Raw genomic sequence first — 22155 nt, 5'->3', positions numbered from 1 at the left:
GGACATACACGCATGCATACATACAGGACATACGTACATACATACTGTACATACAGGACATACACGCATGCATACAGGACATACATACATACAGGACATACATACATACTGTACATACAGGCATACACGCATGCATACATACAGGACATACATACATACTTTACATACAGGACATACATACAGGACATACATGCATGCATACAGGACATACATACATACAGGACATACATGCATGCATACATACAGGACATACATGCATGCATACATACAGGACATACATACATACTGTACATACAGGCATACACGCATGCATACATACAGGACATACATACTTTACATACAGGACATACATACAGGACATACATGCATGCATACAGGACATACATACATACAGGACATACATGCATGCATACATACAGGACATACATGCATGCATACATACAGGACATACATACATGCATACAGGACATACATACATGCATACAGGACATACACACATGCATACATACAGGACATACATACATACATGCATACAGGACATACACACATGCATACATACAGGACATACACACATGCATACATACAGGACATACACACATGCATATATACAGGACATACATACATACTGTACATACAGGACATACACGCATGCATACATACAGGACATACACACATGCATACATACAGGACATACATACATACATACACATACATACATACAGGACATACATACATACAGGACATACACACATGCATACATACAGGACATACATACATACATACATACATACATACAGGACATGCATACATACAGGACATACATACATACATACATACAGGACATACATACATACATACATACAGGACATACACGCATGCATACATACAGCTCTCCAATTATAGTAATAGGAAGGATTTGCGAGCAGACCTTGGTGAGGGGCGGGGTGGTGAGCGCACGCAGTTGGCTCCCACTCCACCAGAGGGCGTAGTACCCGTTGGGCGGGCTCATGTCGAACAGGCCTTTCCTCTGGGCCGACTCCCGCACGACTCCCAGCTTCCAGTCCTTATTCTCCCCGACAGACACCTGCGATATGGGGGAGCGCAGAGGGGATAGTTGGATCGTTTCTGTACCATGAATGTCCAGCAGTCCTCATTGTGCCAGAGAGTTAAATGATTGTTGCATCAACCTGTCACAAGTGTTTCTAGTAGGATGGACGACTGTAATAGTCTTTATATCAGGCCTTCCCAAAAACTTAGGCAGCTGCACCTCATTCTGGCTGCTGCCAGAGTTTGAACAAAGACCAAGAAAGCTGAACATAATTACACCAGTTCTCAGGTCTCTGCATTGGCTGCCAGTGCGTCATAGACTTGACTGCAAAAGACTGTTATTTGTGTATAAATCACTTAATGGTTTTAGGGCCAAAATACATTTCTGACTTGCTTCCACATGACAAGTCAGGGAGCGGTCTGCTAACTGTTCATAGGATTACATTCATTCTTTGATTTGATTTGAGAACATCCATTACATGAAGCCTTCCACTATCTGATCTCCTACTACAGTAACTCGTTATGACACTGCATTGATCCAGTAGCGGCTTGAGATATACAGTATGGGGAAAAATCTCTGTAACCCCGCCCCCCCATCACCTCCCAGCAGTGGTCTCTGTAAGCCCACCCCCCTCACCTCCCAGCAGTGGTCTCTGTAACCCCGCCCCCCCTCACCTCCCAGCCATGGTCTCTGTAAGCCCACCCCCCTCACCTCCCAGCAGTGGTCTCTGTAACCCCGCCCCCCCTCCCCTCCCAGCAGTGGTCTCTGTAAGCCCACCCCCCTCACCTCCCAGCAGTGGTCTCTGTAACCCCGCCCCCCCCTCCCCTCCCAGCAGTGGTCTCTGTAAGCCCACCCCCCTCACCTCCCAGCAGTGGTCTCTGTAACCCCGCCCCCCCCTCCCCTCCCAGCAGTGGTCTCTGTAAGCCCACCCCCCTCACCTCCCAGTAGTGGTCTCTGTAACCCCGCCCCCCCTCACCTCCCAGCAATGGTCTCTGTAACCCCGCCCCCCCTCACCTCCCAGCAATGGTCTCTGTAACCCCTCCCCCCCCACCACCCAGCAATGGTCTCTGTAACCCCGCCCCCCTCCCCGCAATGGTCTCTGTAACCCCGCCCTTCCTCACCTCCCAGCAATGGTCTCTGTAACCCTGCCCCCCCTCACCTCCCAGCAATGGTCTCTGTAACCCCGCCCCCCCCCCCCCACCTCCCAGCAATGGTCTCTGTAACCCCGCCCCCCTCACCTCCCAGCAGTGGTCTCTGTAACCCTGCCCCCCTCACGTCCCAGTAGTGGCATCTGTAACCCCACCCCCCCCACCTCCCAGTAGTGGCGTCTGTAACCCCCCCCCCCTCACCTCCCAGTAGTGGCGTCTGTAACCCTGCCCCCCTCACCTCCCAGTAGTGGCGTCTGTAACCCTGCCCCCCTCACCTCCCAGTAGTGGCATCTGTAACCCCACCCCCCTCACCTCCCAGTAGTGGCATCTGTAACCCCACCCCCCTCACCTCCCAGTAGTGGCATCTGTAACCCCACCCCCCTCACCTCCCAGTAGTGGCATCTGTAACCCCCCCCCCCCCCCTCACCTCCCAGTAGTGGCGTCTGTAACCCCGCCCCCCCCTCACCTCCCAGTAGTGGCGTCCGGAGTTGTAGCCCTCCTTGGCGATGACACAGGACCAGACGTCGTAGCGCTGCTGGCTGTTCCTGTAAAACTGGAGCTTCTCGCCTCGCTTCACCTGCTTCCTGTCCTCAGACAGGATCAGGAAGGGGTACGCCGTCACAGGGTTCAGTGTCACATCCTCTGTAGACAGGAAGTACTGTCACACACACAGGAAGTCATACAACCAAGTCCCCAGGTACAAAATACTAAATCGTCTGTAACTCGCCTTATTCTGAACAGATTTTCATGAAATTTGGTTTGTTATAAACGTGAGAAATTGAACACGATGCAGGTTACGTATTGGAATTAAATTCAGTTACTGGGGCGGCTCTAATCAGCTCTATGCTAAAACATTCACCTTATAGCACCTTATATTTATAACACATTACTAAGAATATACATCTACATTTTGTGAATATACGGTATGCGAATATCCATATCTTTATATCATATAGCCTGGTATATACCATATCATAGGCCTATAACATATTCACTGCACATTGTAGGCTACTTGTATGATGAAGTAGGCTATGTGACAAATAAACTTTGATTTGGTCTATTATATTGTTATCAAGGTGCCCGGTTGCTTATTATTGTATTTATTCAATCAATTCATTCATAAAATAAATAAGATCATTTTTGTTCCCCAGACTCCAGCTCAGAGAACATCCAGTCACTTCATCCGTAGGCCTACATCACCTTTATTGTTTTATTGATCTAATTGTTAAGACTTGTTCTGGAGCTAGGCACCTCAGAAATGCCACTATACTTGTTGAATGGTATGATTGTGTAGCCTACTACTACTGACAATAAAACGCGATTTGATTGACTCAAAATCACCGCCTGGTGGCGGAAGCCATGAAGCACATTCACAAACAACTGCATATGCATGAAGTACTAATTATGAACACTGCAGCCTAGAAATTATATGACCAGTACAGCTTTTTAGACATTATAAATGATTCTTAGAATAACACAGACATTTTATAAACAAAAATTAATTTAAGACTTTTTAAGGTTTTTTTTTGCTTGTAAACACCTTTAAAAATGTCACTTGTTCATTTTTATTTTATATTATTATATATTTACATATATATATATTTTTAAATATGTTGACATGTTAGCTATTTTTGTACCATCTGTTCCAAACCACACTGCCCAAATTCACACGCCTCCACCCACAGTCTATGACATGTCTCTCCACCCACAGTCTATGGCCTCCACATTGTTCTCCTTGGAATACAGTCAGTCCATGTACAAAAAGAAAAAAGAAGACGACAAAAAAATGAGCGGAGTCAAATGTTTAAATGTTTAAAGCTTTAAATCCTCACCTATGTAGGGTCGGATCTTCTTGATGCCTGGAGCAGAATGACAGAATGTTAGAGCCACTGTACAGAAGAACATGCTGACAGACACATACCTGATCTAGCATTTAGCATTCATTTATTATGATGTTATTATTAATATTTACACAGACATACCTGAGCCTGTCTTATTATTGATCAGACACAAAGACACATACAGTACCTGATCTATCATTTAGCATTATTTATCAGACACATACCTGAGCCTGACCTGCTCTTCTTGAGGTCTGCAGGGAAACAACGAGCAAAAGTGAGACATTTTGGCCAAGCTACAAATCTTTCATGGATACAAAATGTATTATAAGCCAAGCCCAAGAGCTTACGCCTAATAAACAAAGAGCGCCTGCCTCTGCTATCCAACCACTTCAACTCATAATCTCATCTCAATCTCACAACAACTCAAAATGCTGCAGCCCGTCTGGTTTTCAATCAAAATAACTGTTCCCATGTCACCCCCCTCCTCTGTTGTAGGTCGCTTTGGATAAAAGCATCTGCTAAATGACAATTAAGTAAATAAGGTAAAGAGTGAAAAGTGGAAAACATGTTCAAACTAGATCCATAAGAGTCAGTTTATTTGTTGTTGTTTTTACCACGGCACCTGTGGTCATAAGGAGCCATTTTAGGGTCAGTCAGTCAGTCAGTCAGTCAGTCAGTCAGTCAGTCCTGGACACTTGGTAATTGGTATGGAACGCTTATGGAGATGTCCACTTTTGTGCAAATTCCTGTGAGTTGGTACATCGCAGATTGGCCTGATGGGGGCGCTATAGTAAGGTTAAAATTGGTCACAAAATGTTTTTCCACATGTTCATTGTTCAGCTGACCTTGCTGTACAAATTTCCCTCAAGGACCCTCAAGGTCTGCCTGGAAAGTTTTTGAGATATTTTGAACATTTAAAAAAACACATCTTTAACATCTCCTACAGCGTTTGCCAGATCACCTCCAACTCTTTTTTATGTAGTTAAAGAAAAAGCATGATGATGAAATATGTAGCAGCTGGAACAGGTTAGATTTGTATGCTGTCAACAGCATTTAATTTGGTATAGGTGCCGTGGGCGTGTCCAGGATCTGCACTGGCTCTTCCTCATGTGGGCGTGGCTTGCTCTTACCTTTCAGAGTCCACTGGCTCTTCCTCATCTGGGCGTGGCTTCCTCTTACACTGAGCATACTTTCATTCATCATAATGCCCTCGCCGGATGAAACTGGAACACACATTAACACCAAGTCATTTCTCTCTGTCTCACACACACACACACACACACACACACACACACACACACAGGTATATGGATAGCTATACGTCCTTCCTGGCGATTGCTGCTGGAATGGATCGGCAGGAAGGATGGGGGCACGACCTAAACCCAGCCTCTGACCCACTGACCTAAGAAATATGGACAGAGCTATCCCATTGATTTGGGCGTTAGCATGTTGACATGACTGTAGGCCGAGATCTCTTGTCATGACACTGTGGTTTTGACCTTTGCACTCTTTGCTATCAGGATGCTGGTGATGTTGGAAAGCTTCAAATGAGGCTCGTCTTACTTCAAAATGTAAATTGCATCAAAATGTAAATAGAAATTAAAATGTCAAAGTAAGCCCCTGTTCACAAGCCTGCCCTGCACTCACTGCAGCTTCCTGTTCACAAGTCTGCCCTGCACTCACTGCAGCTTCCTGTTCACAAGCCTGCCCTGCACTCACTGGAGCTTCCTGTTCACAAGTCTGCCCTGCACTCACTGGAACTTCCTGTTCACAAGTCTGCCCTGCACTCACTGGAGCTTCCTGTTCACAAGTCTGCCCTGCACTCACTGGAGCTTCCTGTTCACAAGTCTGCCCTGCACTCACTGGAGCTTCCTGTTCACAAGTCTGCCCTGCACTCACTGGAGCTTCCTGTTCACAAGTCTGCCCTGCACTCACTGAAGCTTCCTGTTCACAAGTCTGCTCTGCACTCACTGGAGCTTCGGGAGCGGACCTCGCCCATCCTGATCTCATCCAGCTTGTCCTTCACCTCGGCCAGCGCGCTCTTCACCTCCCCCAGGTGGAAGTGCAGGGAGAGCTCTGAGTCCTCATCCAAATCCTGCCGCTCAGAGTCTGCAGCCAGAGGAGCTGTGGCCTCCTCAAAGCTCTGGAGAGGAGAGAGAGAAGAGTAGAGGAGAGGGAGAGGTAAAGAGAGGAGAGAGAGGAGAGGTAAGCAAAGGGGAGAGACAGGAGAGGAGATATGAGATGAATGGAGAGGAGATAAGAGGAGAGAGAGGAGATAAGACCAGACTAGTTAAATTGCACATGATGGGATAGTGTTTAGGTTAAAGGAACAGTTCAACCAAAAATGACAATTCACTCATGATCTTCTCACCCCCATGTAGTCAGGTCAGTTAGCAAAATAATGTGGACACACCGGACAAAAGCACCACATTTTTTCCACATACTCTCCATCACCATAACTTTACATTTTTGATGGGAGCCACTTCAAAAAAAAAATATATATATATATTTTTTCAAACAAATTAAGATTTGAAAGGTCATAACTTCCATGCTGTTTGTCCAATCTCTTTTTTCCACGACCACGTGTTCAGCTGACCTTGCTCTACAAATGTGCCTCAAGGTCTACCTGGAAAGTTTTTGAGATATTTTGAACGTTTTTGGAAAACACATTTTTGACATCTCCTAGCCCCGCTTCACCGATCTCCACCAACATCACTATAGCATCTATGGACCAAGCTCTACAAGTGGTCTTTTCAGATTTTTTAAACCTCAGTGGAGGAGGCTCATCTGTGAGCCGAGAGGGGCTCCAGCCAGAGACTCAGACAGCCCAAGCAAGCTGCCTGTGCAATCATTGTTCCGACTCCCCTTTCCCTCTCTTAAGTGCCTTTTAAACATGAACTCTGGATCATGTCCTGCTAGAGAGAGCAGGATATTTTCAGGTTTTGCCTTTCTAAACATCAGGGGTCTTTGTTAAGAAACAACTGGATATGAGCCGTTTTTTCTGCCAGTGGGCGGGGGGGGGGGGGCGGCGCGGTAGCATCTATCGAAAACAAGAAATGTGATAGGAAGCAGCTGTAGCTATGAGGCAGTCAAAATAGTGGTCGCACCGTCGTCAATCACTGTGGGTGATCTATTTTACAAGTGGCAACTAGTCATATCTGACTAGTTTTAAATGTAGGCTATTTCTCCCCACAAAAGTTTGATAGCCTATCAGTCAGTCAGCTCCTATCCTCTACGCAGTGGAGAGGCACACAACACTGCCTGCTGATATAATTGGCTGCATCACGTTAGCGACAAATCTGGAGACTTCAAAAAGCATGCCGTTGGTTGTAACGGAGTCCATTCCAACGAGGGGTGGCAATGTGCCAAAAAATGAGCGCTTCACATTGCTACATAAAGCAGGCGCAGCCCAGTCAAAATAGTGGTCGGACTGTCGTCAATCACTGTGGGTGATTTATTTTACAAGTGGTTTTCAATGTATTTCTCCCCACACAAGTTAGGCTTTTTCTGACATGGGAGCAAGCAAGCAGCAGCAGCAGCAGACCTGATGCACTGGACCTGCCTGGCTGCAGCTGAAGCGCATTGGCCAAACAATCAATCAATCCGTTTTTGCAGCACTTGAGGAAACCGTCAGTTTGCTCGTTGATATAAGCGATTGCCCGAACGATTCATTAATTAATAAACTAGTGAACGTGAAGTGAGTCACGAGCCACACCTGCCCACTACGGATATGCGGATAATATCCTGCCAGCTGTTTAACATGAGCTGCGATTGCGTGGAAGCGGATCTTATACCGGTGGTCGAGGTAGATAAGATACGGACTCGCGGGAGTGCGCGTAGGCCGGCTAATTGTTGTTTAACATGCAGGCCAACCGGCTAGGTGCAGGTTATAATACGGATTCCACTGCATGTTAAGAAGTGTCTTTAGAATGCACCTTTTATAGGAAATAAATTAATCTATACTATAATTGCGATAGCGTCTGTCTGTCTGTCTGTCCTTCGCGTATCTCGAGAACCATTGGTCGGATCGACTTCAAACTCGGGGAGTGCGCTGATGGTGACCCGACGGAGTGCAGTGCCTCGTTTCCATGCGATTCGGACGCAAAACACGTCCGATATTTGAATATATAGCCCTTTTCCCACATGCGCTTTGTACCGCAAAATGACCGGAACATGGTCTAATGCCTGCAAGTGAGAAAGGCGCCGTGCCGGTATAAGCGCGACCCCGTCGTCCCCGACATTTCACCACTTTCGACCAAGTCAGAAGAGCGGTATGATCTTAAGGGGACGCAAGTGGAAACGGGTGCAGTCATTTTCCGCGACAGCGGTCCTTCAATCATGGGCGAGGAGTAGCCTACACACGTTGCTTAATGTTCCAGCGGGCATAATCTAATCATTCGCGCACATTAAAGCAAACTGGCGAAATGATCTTGTGATAGCCTAATAAGAGCAGTATGTCAGCTTGCTGATTTCCCGAAGGCAACCCCGGACACATCAAACGAAGCCAGTCTGCTTTCTCTACATACAAGCGTTGAGCAGCTTGCAAGCCTTTCTCGCTGTGTCTGTCTGTGGCTGCTGCTCTCGAGCAGACAGGGGAGGGGGTAAATCGGCTGTGTTTATTACGCTGGCTGCTTGACGCTGCTCTTAAGTCAAACGAGTGTGATTTATTGTGTGACAACTGACAAGCGAACTTATTTCGAGTTTTGCCGACCCCCCAAATAAGCTCCCCCTTCCCCCCGCAACATACAGGTAAATTCGCTGATAGATTCCCACATGCGCGAGCCGAAGTGTGAAGGGAAATGTCCGATATTGACTTACAGGTAATTTTCCGGTATGCATGTGGGAAAAGGGCTTATGTCTTCAGTTCTGCTCCTTCAGCCCTAAGCCCCAGCTTTAAGTAGGGTCGTTGACGGGTCGTTGACAGTAGTGAGAAAAGTAAACGTAGCGTCGTTGACAGTGAATGGCCCTCATTCACTCTCAAGGCCCTCTGTTTACTTTGATGTGAGTAAATGAGGGGGGCCGGCCAGCATCCCTCCTCAGGTTCCAATTAAAAAATGTCTTGCAAAGAGGGCAGCATGAAATGAGCAGAGAATGGTGGTAAGCTGAATAAGCAGCATTAATATTAATATGAAGGGGAAATAATCGGTAGAGCTCAGTGATCTTAGTTAACACGTTCACTGCCGTCGACGAGTTATGTCGGCAAAAAAAATCCAACGGTTGACTGCCGTCGACGAGTTATCTCATCAAAAAAAAAAAAAAAATTGACGGTGGGACGTGGATCAAACCCTTTTACATCTCCTATAAAAATATGGGAGCCACCGAACGTGTACAACCCATTCCACCGACCCACTAAGTGGCGACAGTGCTCTCCAGACTAGAGAAAGCCGAGCCAAAACTGCAGGGAAAAGCGTGAGGAAACCATTCTCATACTGTAGAATGGTTTGGCGAAAACGCTTTCGCGCTGGCGCACAACGGTGGCGCACAACGGTGGGGGGTTCCAAAAATAGACTGGGTGCAACACACTTTGAAACACGCAGCATAAAGCCCAGAATCGCACAAAGCTTCATCAAAGCTCTCAACCGAAACCCCAAGAAACGAGCGAGCCCCATCCAGACTCGCCCGTGAGGGGCCGCCAGCAGCCAGGCAGCACAGACAGGCAGCAGAAACTCGCTTGTGACAAACGCTGCAAAGCCACCAGAGACACACCCACGGAGGGAGGAGTTTGAAGGAGAGGGGGGTGGGGGTGCTGTTATGGAGGAAATTACTGTTCAGAACTATTGTTTAGATGTCTGATGTCTTACTGATGCCAAAAATAAATGGTTAAAGTGACTGTTCTATCGAATTTCACAAAAAGGCATTTATCTCAGCTTTCCTTTTCAGACGCTGAAACCATGCTGTATTCAACTGCTAATGCCTACATAACTACTAACTCTACAAACTAACTCTTTTAGACAGAGAAAGCACACATTCTATTAGTTATTTTGAGATATTTTGTGTTCACAAAGTCCTAGCAGAAAATAATCCTCGGCTCTTGAAAGATGAGCCAGAATCCTCAAAAAAACCGTTGGCAGAAGCTACCTACAGTAAAAAAAAAAACTGTTGGCAGTGAATGTGTTAAGTGAGATTTCTAAGAGATTTTTATGTGGCTATAATGGTAGGCTATAATGAGTCATGCATTCGGAAATAATATCCTCTATTGCAGTGATACTCAACTTGCGGCCCGGGGGCCAGATGCGGCCCGCGATAGGGTGCAGAGTGGCCCCCCGACAATTTTCTAATTCACAATGAAAACTAAGGTTAAATAAAATTTGACTGAGCTCCAGCGAAATTGTCAAATATGGCTGTCTGCTCGCCACCCAGGCACTTACAGTATATGTATTAACTATGCAAAAAAATGTGAGACTAAACTCCGGCTGACACCCCAAAATCCTACAATCTGCTACAGAAAAATTAATATTAATGTTTATTGACTGGCCCCTTGCCTCCTGTCATTTTGCAAAAGTGGCCCCCAGGCAAAGCAAGTTGAGTATCCGTGCTCTAGGGCCACGCCACTTCCGGGAACCCCCATCCTGTGTAAGTAGGGTTCCCAGAGTAAAACCTGGCTATTTCCACAACTGCTTATGGATGAGCATCATCTGCTGCATGCCATCGAGAACCGTTGGTCGGATCAACTTCAAACTTTGGGAGTGTGCCCTATTGTGCAGTGCAGTGCCCTGTTTTTGTGCAATTTGGCATAGCGCCACCTACTGGCAACAGAAAAAATGCTGTTCATCTCAAGAACCAATCGACTTCCACTTTGGGGAGTGCGCTTAGGGGGACTCAAGGGAGTGCAGGGAGCTGAATTCCGTGCAATTTGGCATAGCGCCACCTACTGCCAACACCAAAAGCGGTTTATCTCGATAGCCATTCATCTGATCGACTTCAAACTTGGTAAGTGTGCTGCTGGGAACCTGACATAGAGCCGTGCAGAATTGTGTGCAATTCGGCACGATCTGGAGAGAGCCGAGACTGATTCCATGCATCCTCCGAGACATGGGCAGTCAAGTCAGCCGCTTCTTTTCACCTGCCCGAGGAAGCTTCACCGGTAGGACATAGCACGTGGGAGGTTCACGCTATTCCAACCAGTTCCCCTCCCTCTGAACAGGCGCCCTTAACGATCAGAGGAGGAACCACATAAGCAACCAGGATGTTGCATGTTTTTGTGAAGGGGGTTCCTATATGAAGGAGACCCCCGGGAGGCACGGGGAGAACATGCAAACTCCACACAGAAAGGCCATTTTGCCGACCCCACCCGGGCGGTGGGCACTCGAGGACATGCGGACGGGCACGCATTCCTTCAGTGTTCACATCAGCCCAGGCGGGAATCGAACCCACGACCTTCTAGCTGTGAGGCGATAGTGCTTACCACTGCACCACCGTACCTCCAAAAAAAAAGAAAGAAAAAAAAAGTAGTTTATCTTGAGAACCGTTCATCCGATTGACTTCAAACTTGGGGAGTGTGCTCCTGGGAACTCAAAGTAGTGCGGCGCTGGACTTATTCCAGGACTGTCTGTACGTCTGTCCTTCGCGTATCTCGAGAACCGTTTGTCGGATCGACTTCAAACATGCGCTTAGGGGGACCTGACAGAGTGCAGTGTGTGTGCGGGGGGAAGCGCCCACGGGGTGGTGCATGGGGGAACGGGCACTGCACTAGTTATTTTAATTGCAAGACCGCGTGCCGTCTGCTCTGTATTCATTGTCCCACCTGCAGGAAGCCTATGTGATCCTGGCTGGTGGCCTGGACCTCCAGCGTGGCCCTCCTCTCCTTCAGCTGGCTTAGCTCCGCCTCCAGACGGCTCACTAGCCCCTCCCCCTTGGTGACCACGGCGCCACGTTTGTCCTGCACGCCCTCCACCAGCTCTGAGCGGATCCTTTCCAGGGAGTGTGACGCGGCGTCCAGCAGCTGTTCCAGCTCACCCTGCTCCCCATCTGCATAGCTCTGCAACACACACACACGCGCACACACACACGCACGCACGCACGCACGCGCACACACACACACACAGACACACACACACACACACACACACACACACACACACACACACACACACACACACACACACGTACATCACTTTTGGGGTATTTACATGCATTCCCTTGAGACGTACCCTAACTCTGTCTCTAACCATAACCACTACTTGCCTAAACCTAATAACCAAAAATCAGACGGACAGGCAGACAGACAGACAGACAGGCAGGCAGGCAGACAGGCAGGCAGACAGACATACAGACAGAGGTAATAACAATGGTTTACCTGGACAGCCTCCAGTCTCTTCCTCAGCTCAGACAGACGCATGCTCTTCCCCTCGATGTGGTTCAGGATCTCCAGCTCCGTCTTGGCCACCAGTTTCTGCAGGAGAGATGGAAGAATAACCAAGCCAGTCGACACAATAAAAGCGCTGGCATTGTTCTGTACGTGTCTGCAAACCAGAGATATGTAGAATAGAAATGTACATTTGAAACAAAACTGACCGTGACTGACCACAACACTCTGACTGACCACAACACTGACTGACCACTGCTCCATTTCAATTCAGACTCTATGACGTGTAGAACGTTGATGATACACGTATCTAGAAACAGCTTTTTGGTTCAGAAACACATATCTTGGATTGCAGAAACGTAACATGCTGACATGTTATTCTGGCGGCCAGGCTGGAGTAACAGATAGAGAAACTGAAAGACAATCTGAAATGTCTTAGTCATTATGCCTTGCAACACCTTGCAACATGAGAGGAGGGAGAAGAGGAGAGCAGGTGAGGAGAGACAAGGTGAGGTGTTACACAAGATGTTTGTTATCTTACTGGCTTGACAGGCTGCATGCCTTTAGATGCAGGCCACCTCTAAAGACCACACACACACACACACACACACACACACACACACACACACACACACACACACACACACACACACACACACACACACACACACACACACACACACACACACACACACACAGGGATTGAACCTGTAGCCCTCCCTACCTGTTTGTTCTGCCTCTCTGTCTGCACAGAGACCGTCCTGTGTGTGCGGTGTTCCTCCAGCACGCATATGGCACAGATACAGCGCTGACACGTCCGACAGTACACCTGAACACACCATGAACAGCACAACACAGTACACCTGAACACACCATGAACAGCACAACACAGTACACCTGAACACACCATGAACAGCACAACACAGTACACCTGAACACATCATGAACAGCACAACACAGTACACCTGAACACATCATGAACAGCACAACACAGTACACCTGAACACATCATGAACAGCACAACACAGTACACCTGGGTCAGTGAACACATCATGAACAGCACAACACAGTACACCTGGGTCAGTGAACACATCATGAACAGCAGGGCACAACACTCTCACTTTGAAAGGTCTCTAGTTAATCTCTTTCTATGAGTGAACTCCCTCTCTAGTTAATCTCTTTCTATGAGTGAAATCCCTCTCTAGTTAATCTCTTTCTATGAGTGAATTCCCTCTCTAGTTAATCTCTTTCTATGAGTGAAATCCCTCTCTAGTTAATCTCTTTCTATGAGTGAAATCCCTCTAGTTAATCTCTTTCTATGAGTGAAATCCCTCTCTAGTTAATCTCTTTCTATGAGTGAAATCCCTCTCTAGTTAATCTCTTTCTATGAGTGAATTCACTCTCTAGTTACCGGTAATCTTTTTCTATGAGTGAAATCCCTCTCTAGTTAATCTCTTTCTATGAGTGAAATCCCTCTCTAGTTAATCTCTTTCTATGAGTGAAATCCCTCTCTAGTTAATCTCTTTCTATGTGTTCGACGCTGTGGCTAACAACTTGTGTTACAGTTATGAATAGGCAACTAAAACAACCTGGTTACGGTTAGAGGAATGCTTTGGGTTAGGGTGAAATAAGAAAAACAACCTGGTTACTACGGTTAGAGGAATGCTTTGGGTTAGGGTGAAATAAGAAAAACGAGATGATGGCAGAGACTAATCGTAACACCTTCTCTGAGATACCATTGTATATCATCATATTTCATGTGTCATTTACATTTATTTATTTTGCTGTCTTAAGGTGCATTGTAAGGTGTATTATTTCCAGTGGAAATAAGTAGGCTTCTAGTATTCTACTTCAGCTACTTTACTGAGCTATCCTTGGATCATTTTGCTTCGATTTATATTATGTAGTGTACAATTTTAAAATGTTACTATTAATATTGTAATCTGTAATTTATTTGTATTTCTGATCCGAAATAAATCTCTAAACCCACCGATGTAAAAAAAAAAAAAAAAAAAAATCTCACTGTCCATTTTGAACTTGTATTAATTGTAATGCTTTCACAGTATGATCTTGTGTTCCCGCTCACCTCCAGTAGGCGGCGGTGTAGCGGACAGGTTCGTCCCTTCAGTGCCTCGTGTGGGTCTAGCAGGCGGTGTTTGGCGTAGAAGGCGGTGGCTCGGTGCGGCTGCAGGTGTGCGTCGCAGTAGGAGGCAGTACAGGTGAGGCAGGAGCTGATGGCCGGCTGTTTGATGCCCGTGCACACGTCACACATCACCGTGTCCTCATCCACCCTCGTCACAAACGGGTTGCCACCGCCGCCCACGGCACCATTTGCTGTCACCATCATCAGACATGGTTATTCAAGATTCATTCATTTTAATAGGCATAGTGAGTCATTAGATTACAAACGTAGAGCAAGTATCCAGCGCAGTGTTCACAACAGCAAAGATGCAGCAAAACAGAAAAAAAATCTGAAATTATAAAGTGCAAAGTAAAAAGTCCTTTATAGTGACATATAATGGGTTGTGGGGTGGGGTGGGGGGGGGGGGGTGGGGGGGGGGGAGTAGGATAGTGCCTGTGGGATAATGTCCATGGGGGAACCCCTGCCCGGGTTATTATCATTAACGACATAATGAAAACTAGGTGTGAAAAAAACATTTTCATTAGCTGAAATAAAAATTATGCATTACAGAAAAACGATAACTGAAACTGTACCTATTGTGTGTTTGCAAAACAAACTAAAATAAACTAAAATGATAGAGAAAATCTCTTTAGTTTTCAATGACACAAACACACTGACACACATCTTGTATAGTCTTTTGTGGATGGTTGTTCCTGTGTCCTACATTTTTTAAATCCTATGTTTTGTTGAATCTTTATTTTAAAATACCTTTTCAAACCTTTTTGAATCTCACCCCTGACAAATATGACAAAAAAAGGCTAACAAACTAATAAAAACTAAGCATAAAAAAAAACTAAACTAAACTAAAAGCTAATTAAAACTAAACTGAAATTTAAGACAAAAAGTAAAAAAGAAATAAAAATAAAAACTAATGAAAATTGCAAAACTATAATAACCTTGCGTCGGTAGCCAGCTTCCCGTGGCCGCGGGCCCGGCCGTGCCATAGCGGGATAGCTTATACTTGTCTGCGATGAGGCAGAAGACTCTGTTGACGCTGAGCCGCGGACGCTCGTCAAACTGCCTCTTGCAGAGCGGGCAGGTGCAGATGGCGCTGGACGCCCAGTAGCCTCCGATACACACCTGCAAAGAAAGAAGAGAAGAAGAGCCAACATTCAATCTGTGCCGTTAGCCACTTATTAGCCTGCTTCCACACTCCTCAATCACATGTGTTGAATAATATTCATTATACCATGGTCTGGAATCTGGGTGAATACTCTTTCGGCAGGTGTGTTTTAAAACCATGTATTGCACACGTAGTTCGTTCGCCTGGTTAAAACCATCCTTGTCACGTGAACTCACATTCTGGTTCATTCTGCGAGACCGTCTGGCCTCCAGCCTAGGGCGGGCATTTTTAGAATCCACAACATGGACGGGCAAATCAGGGACTTGCCTTGTAGTCGACATCGTAATCGTCCGATCGGGAACGTCGCTGGCAAAACAGTAATGGCTGCCTCCATGGCTCTCCGGCTCGAGCAGTAACATCAACGACCGTCGAGTTTACACACACACTCAATGACAACAATTAAACAAGAACAAGAGTATGCAACAGCGGAGTTTCTCAGTGGAAACGACATTTTCGACGTTCTTCCCATTGGATTTATTTGGATTTAAAAAAGGATCCGACACTGATTGGCTGAAGGACTGGCTACTGGCTACTTCCATCCACTGATGATACATGTGCACAGCTCAGAGTCCAGATGGATCCACGGAACCAAACAGAACATGAGTTCACGGATCCGGATGGTTTCAACCAGGCTAGTAGTTCGTAGGGGTAAAATCGATGCGGCATACATCGCGATATTTTGTGTGGCAATATACAGCATCATATTGCACGAATATGCCAAGTATCACAATCCATGTATTTTATTATATAAATTGCATGCAACATTTATGACAGGTTTTTATGACAGCGTTGGTCAGTCTGTCTGCTTGGCAATCTCATTTTGTTGTAATAAAAATTGTGAGATGAACAGACTGCAAACTTTTTTATGTCAACTTTGGTGACATAATTTGCAGTCGGAAAAAAAGGTAATAAATGGCAATATATTGCAATATTTTAAAAATCACAATAATATTGTATTGTGACATAAGTATCGTGATATCGTATCGTGGGGACTGTGGTGATTCCCACCTTGTAGTTAGGCTCAAGTTTAATCACCATTCTAACTTAATCTGCGACAACGATGTCTCAAAACGCCTTTGAGTGACAAACAATTTACGCTGAGAGAGAGAGAGTATGTGTGCGAGAGAGAGAGAGAGAGAGAGAGAGAGAGAGAGAGAGTATGTGTGTGTGTGTGTGAGAGACAGAGAGACAGAGAGAGAGAGAGAGAGAGAGAGAGAGAGAGACCTGGCAGAAGTTGTGTCCGCAGGGAGTGGAGACGGGCTCACTAAACAGGTCCAGACAGATGGAACAGGTCAGCTCCTGCTCAGAGAAAAGGTCCACATCCGGCACCGCTGCCTCTGCCATCATGGTACCGCAGCACACACCTGCACAGACACAGCACACAGTGTTGGTGATGGTAACAAACACCTACACACAGTGTTGGTGATGGTAACAAACACCTACACACAGTGTTGGTGATGGTAACAAACACCTACACACAGTGTTGGTGATGTGTAACACACACCTACACACAGTGTTGGTGATGTGTAACACACACCTACACACAGTGTTGGTGATGTGTAACACACACCTACACACAGTGTTGGTGATGGTAACAAACACCTACACACAGTGTTGGTGATGTGTAACACACACCTACACACAGTGTTGGTGATGTGTAACACACACCTACACACAGTGTTGGTGATGGTAACAAACACCTACACACAGTGTTGGTGATGTGTAACACACACCTACACACAGTGTTGGTGATGGTAACAAACACCTACACACAGTGTTGGTGATGTGTAACACACACCTACACACAGTGTTGGTGATGGTAACAAACACCTACACACAGTGTTGGTGATGGTAACAAACACCTACACACAGTGTTGGTGATGGTAACAAACACCTACACACAGTGTTGGTGATGGTAACAAACACCTACACACAGTGTTGGTGATGGTAACAAACACCTACACACAGTGTTGGTGATGTGTAACACACACCTACACACAGTGTTGGTGATGTGTAACACACACCTACACACAGTGTTGGTGATGTGTAACACACACCTATACACAGTGTTGGTGATGTGTAACACACACCTACACACAGTGTTGGTGATGGTAACAAACACCTGCACACAGTGTTGGTGATGTGTAACACACACCTACACACAGTGTTGGTGATGTGTAACACACACCTACACACAGTGTTGGTGATGTGTAACACACACAGTGTTGGTGATGGTAACAAACACCTGCACACAGTGTTGGTGATGTGTAACACACACCTGCACACAGTGTTGGTGATGTGTAACACACACCTACACACAGTGTTGGTGATGGTAACAAACACCTACACACAGTGTTGGTGATGTGTAACACACACCTACACACAGTGTTGGTGATGTGTAACACACACCTACACACAGTGCTGGTGATGTGTAACACACACCTACACACAGTGTTGGTGATGGTAACAAACACCTGCACACAGTGTTGGTGATGTGTAACACACACCTACACACAGTGTTGGTGATGGTAACAAACACCTACACACAGTGTTGGTGATGTGTAACACACACCTACACCAGGCCTGTAGCTACCATTGAGGACACCGAGGTCATGACCTCTGTATTTTCATTTTTTTTTTAATAGCCCCGGCCCCCAGATCTATTCATCTGTCATTGATGTTTTAAAGCCCTCATAAATAACATGATATATGACATTTGATCAGAAATGCAACAATTTGCTTCCTCTCTGTGTGCTATATAGAAGGAAGAGACATAACTCAACACAACGTTCAAATTTTGCATTGGGGCTAGATTGGGGCTAGATTTTGGGGACAGTTCTATTGAAGTGAATGGGTAAGTAACTCCCCTGTAAGTGATGTTTGTGTAGGGATGGGCCATTGTATTTAATTGAGCAGTATTCTGCCATGTGACCTGTATGCACAATATAAATTATATTATATGGGGAGACATTTATTTTTTGTATCATTTTAAAGCAACAGCACAGTAAAGAGGATATTAATCTAACATGATGTCTGTAGTTCTTTATAGATCTAGCCTCTTAATTTTGCTCTCAAAGTGCACCAGATTGAAGCATTTTACTTTAAAATGGACAAGATTCTTTAACCGGGGGGGCACAACCCCCCCTGGACCCCCCGCACCGCGTTAAAATGACCTCAGTATTTCTCAAACCCTGGCTACGGGCCTGACCTACACACAGTGTTGGTGATGTGTAACATACACCTGCACACAGCACACAGTGTTGGTGATGGGTAACACACACCTGCACAGCTGATTGATTGAATGCAAGACACAGACAGGACAAAGCTACTCACTATCCAAAAATGATTTGGGGATCTATCGGTAAGCACCCTGAGATCTACCAGTAGATCTTGATCTACTGGATGGTGACCACTGGTCTATCTTAAAGTATGAAGGAGCAGTTAGGGTCCACAGAGGGCATGGTTTCACCATGAACTGCTGTTTAAAAATGAACGGCAGTTGCACCCGGAAGTCTGTTGAAGCCGTTTGTTTACCATCTGATCCCTCATATTGTCTCATGTGTCTTGGCTCTCTCTCCACTTTCATATTTTGCTTTGTTACATTGTTGCATGATGTTTGTCTTTATGAAATGAACTCCTGTTACTTTTTACTTGACTCACTGGAAAATAGTTTGCATGATGACCTCATGCTGCACCAGGAAGTGGAAATATACATTTCTAAACCAGTAAAAACATCAGTCCTGCCCCTCCACACCCCTCCCATTCAAAATGGAACCGCCTTTCTCTCCTGTCCTGACTAGATGCCTTCAATGGGCTGATGTCTGGATGATGTCTGGAAGCTGACTTGACTTCTTGACCAGGTCGAACTTGTAAAAGGGGTTTGCAGTCTCAGTGGGATTATCAGGTTCAATAAAGGTTCAAAAGTCAAGTTAGGATACAACAAAGACAGCAAGAAGAGGGACGTTGAAGTGATCTGGTGCCAGGCTAGTAGTGGATCTTCCAGGTCCTGCATTGAATAATGACTTCATACAGCACATAGTCTTCCATGTAAAAGTTAGATTTACAGTATGTACAGTTTAGGACAATACAGGCGTAGGCTAGGCTATCTACCAAAGCTTACAGACACAAGGTCAACACTTCACTTCGTACTGCAACGCAAAGCTGAAAACATTCTTGTGCGTCAGCCTCGACTTGGAGCCGTGCCGACGGCAGCTAGAACTACATACTCGAACGTCAGCTGGACGAGGGGTCGCAGGGGGAGGAGTCAGCAGCAAAATGAGTCAATTGTGTGATTTCACTAGGATTGTTCTGCATGGCCTCTGCACCCTGACCTTTATTCTGTTTTTATGCATTTCCATTAATTCGTTGTCTTCTCATACCGTTTCTCTTTTTATTTCACCACGCCATTAAATAATGATCCAAAATTACGGGAAACTGTCATTTTCGATGTAAATCCATAGCCACAACTAATGTGGCAGAACCAAAGTTACTTCAGCGTTTGCTTGAGGCGCATGCGCTGTGTGCATCATCAAACGTCCTGGTATGTTTTATTACTTCCATAATGACAAGTTTCCCGTAACAGATTATTATTTCATCACGTGGTGACTGAGTACATGAGTCACAACATGGACATGTGAGCGTTTGTGGCGCTGTTGGAATGTGTCTTTTGGGTGAATGAACGGGGCAGGGCCGGTTCCAGAACAAGATGACTAGGGATGCATCCTGGATAGGAAGGGGTGCACATGCACGGGCCGACCCTGGTGGCCGGCCGCCCGAAAAATTTGACATGTTATTTTACTAAAAAATAATGCATTTGACCATAATTTCAAGTAGAATGATACCAGCCAAGCAAGAATATTTCAAGTGTTTCAAGTGCTTTACTGAAATATTTGGACCATATAATGATAATACAATTATCTCAACCTTAAAAGGTTACATATAGGTGCCAAAAAGCCATAAATTCACATCAAAGAACAAAGAAAAACAACAATTATAATTAAAGTTTAAACAGTAAGTGTGCAGCTGCAGCATTAAAAAAAAAAAAAAAAAAAATTACCACTCTTTTCAACTGAGCATGCAGACAATTAAAATAAGAGAGCAATGGATGCTTTTGCACCCCTGTAAAACGGGTAGGCTCGTGTACCATACTGCCATTACAGTGCTACAGTAAGCTCACTAGCAGTGAGGGGTGACACGCTCTTTCTAATGCTACATTGTAGTTTCACTATCGGGAATATGGCAAAGAGGTGAATCTCCCAAAATGTTGGCAGTGAAATAAAATAAAATAAAAAATATTTTAATAAAATATTTTTACACCAATATGTTTTGGAGTTAGTTGGTAAAATACTGAAAAGAAAGGTGAATTTTGTGATTTACCAGCCATTGGAGTTTTAAATGGGCAATAAGTCAGATTTGTGTCATCATATCACAAACCCAATGATGACCTCAGCAGCTGCTCACATTTCCTGCTTTCAAAATGTACTTTACGCTTGGTACAAAAGCTCCTCCCACTGGAGTTTGAGGCACATTTCAGCTCTGAAAAGCCTCGTCGTCAAGCAAAAAATAAACCAGTGACAAAACAGATTTATTGTTCTACTCGTCAACAGGGTGACATTTTCCCTCTGTTCTCATTAGACATCTTTCTTGTCTTTATGGTGAAAACACATCTCGACTCTGTCTGTCTGTCTGCCTGTGTCTGTGTCTGTCTGTCTGTCTGTGTCTGTCTGTCTGTCTGTCTGTCTGTCTGTCTGCCTGTGTGTGTGTCTGTCTGTCTGTCTGTCTGCCTGTCTGTCTTGTCTGTGCCACATTCCATCCAAAAGCCACCGACACACAGACAGATTGATTCATCACAGCAGCAGCTGCTGAGTCCACTGCCAAAAACAACAGACTGCTCCTGACAAAACACTGAGGTGTGTCCCAACGCATCAACTCACTCAACAACAGCTGCTCATCTCACTCCACAACAGACCGACAGACATACAGACAGACCTACATACAGACAGACAGGCAGGCAGAGACAAACAGTCACATACATACAGACAGGCAGGCAGACATACAGACAGACAGACAGGCAGAGACAAACAGACACATACAGACAGACAGGCAGGCAGACATACAGACAGACAGGCAGAGACAAACAGACACATACAGACAGACATACAGACAGACAGGCAGAGACAAACAGACACATACAGACAGACAGACAGGCAGAGACAAACAGACACATACAGACATACAGACAGACATACAGACAGACAGGCAGAGACAAACAGACACATACAGACAGACAGACAGACAGGCAGAGACAAACAGACACATACAGACATACAGACAGACATACAGACAGACAGACAGGCAGAGACAAACAGACACATACAGACAGACAGACAGACAGACAGACAGGCAGAGACAGACAGACACATACAGACATACAGGCAGAGACAGACAGACAGACAGACAGACTCATATAGACTCAATGAATCCACCTTCCCTGTCTGCGTTCTTTTGT

The 22155-nt window shown here is 45.5% G+C and overlaps 1 protein-coding gene across 1 annotated transcript in view; it reads right to left on the bottom strand.

Annotated features, from left to right (window-relative positions):
• Positions 1-22155, bottom strand: part of btr30 (bloodthirsty-related gene family, member 30) — a 41286-nt gene that overhangs the window by 3841 nt on the left and 15290 nt on the right. Inside the window, exons 2-13 of the mRNA XM_083648505.1 lie at positions 16872-17011; positions 15421-15604; positions 14429-14676; positions 13067-13171; positions 12334-12429; positions 11782-12015; positions 6009-6180; positions 5168-5260; positions 4262-4288; positions 4029-4055; positions 2663-2838; positions 929-1084 (exon numbers count right to left, since the gene is read on the bottom strand). Of these exons, the coding sequence (XP_083504631.1) occupies positions 929-1084; positions 2663-2838; positions 4029-4055; positions 4262-4288; positions 5168-5260; positions 6009-6180; positions 11782-12015; positions 12334-12429; positions 13067-13171; positions 14429-14676; positions 15421-15604; positions 16872-16994 (1641 nt within the window). The 5' untranslated portion in view covers positions 16995-17011. The remainder of the gene's footprint in view (positions 1-928; positions 1085-2662; positions 2839-4028; positions 4056-4261; positions 4289-5167; positions 5261-6008; positions 6181-11781; positions 12016-12333; positions 12430-13066; positions 13172-14428; positions 14677-15420; positions 15605-16871; positions 17012-22155) is intronic.

The sequence above is a fragment of the Poromitra crassiceps genome (assembly GCF_964638095.1).
Source record: "Poromitra crassiceps genome assembly, chromosome: 13".
Lineage (NCBI taxonomy): Eukaryota > Metazoa > Chordata > Actinopteri > Beryciformes > Melamphaidae > Poromitra > Poromitra crassiceps.
This window is presented reverse-complemented; position numbering and strand designations above follow the sequence as displayed.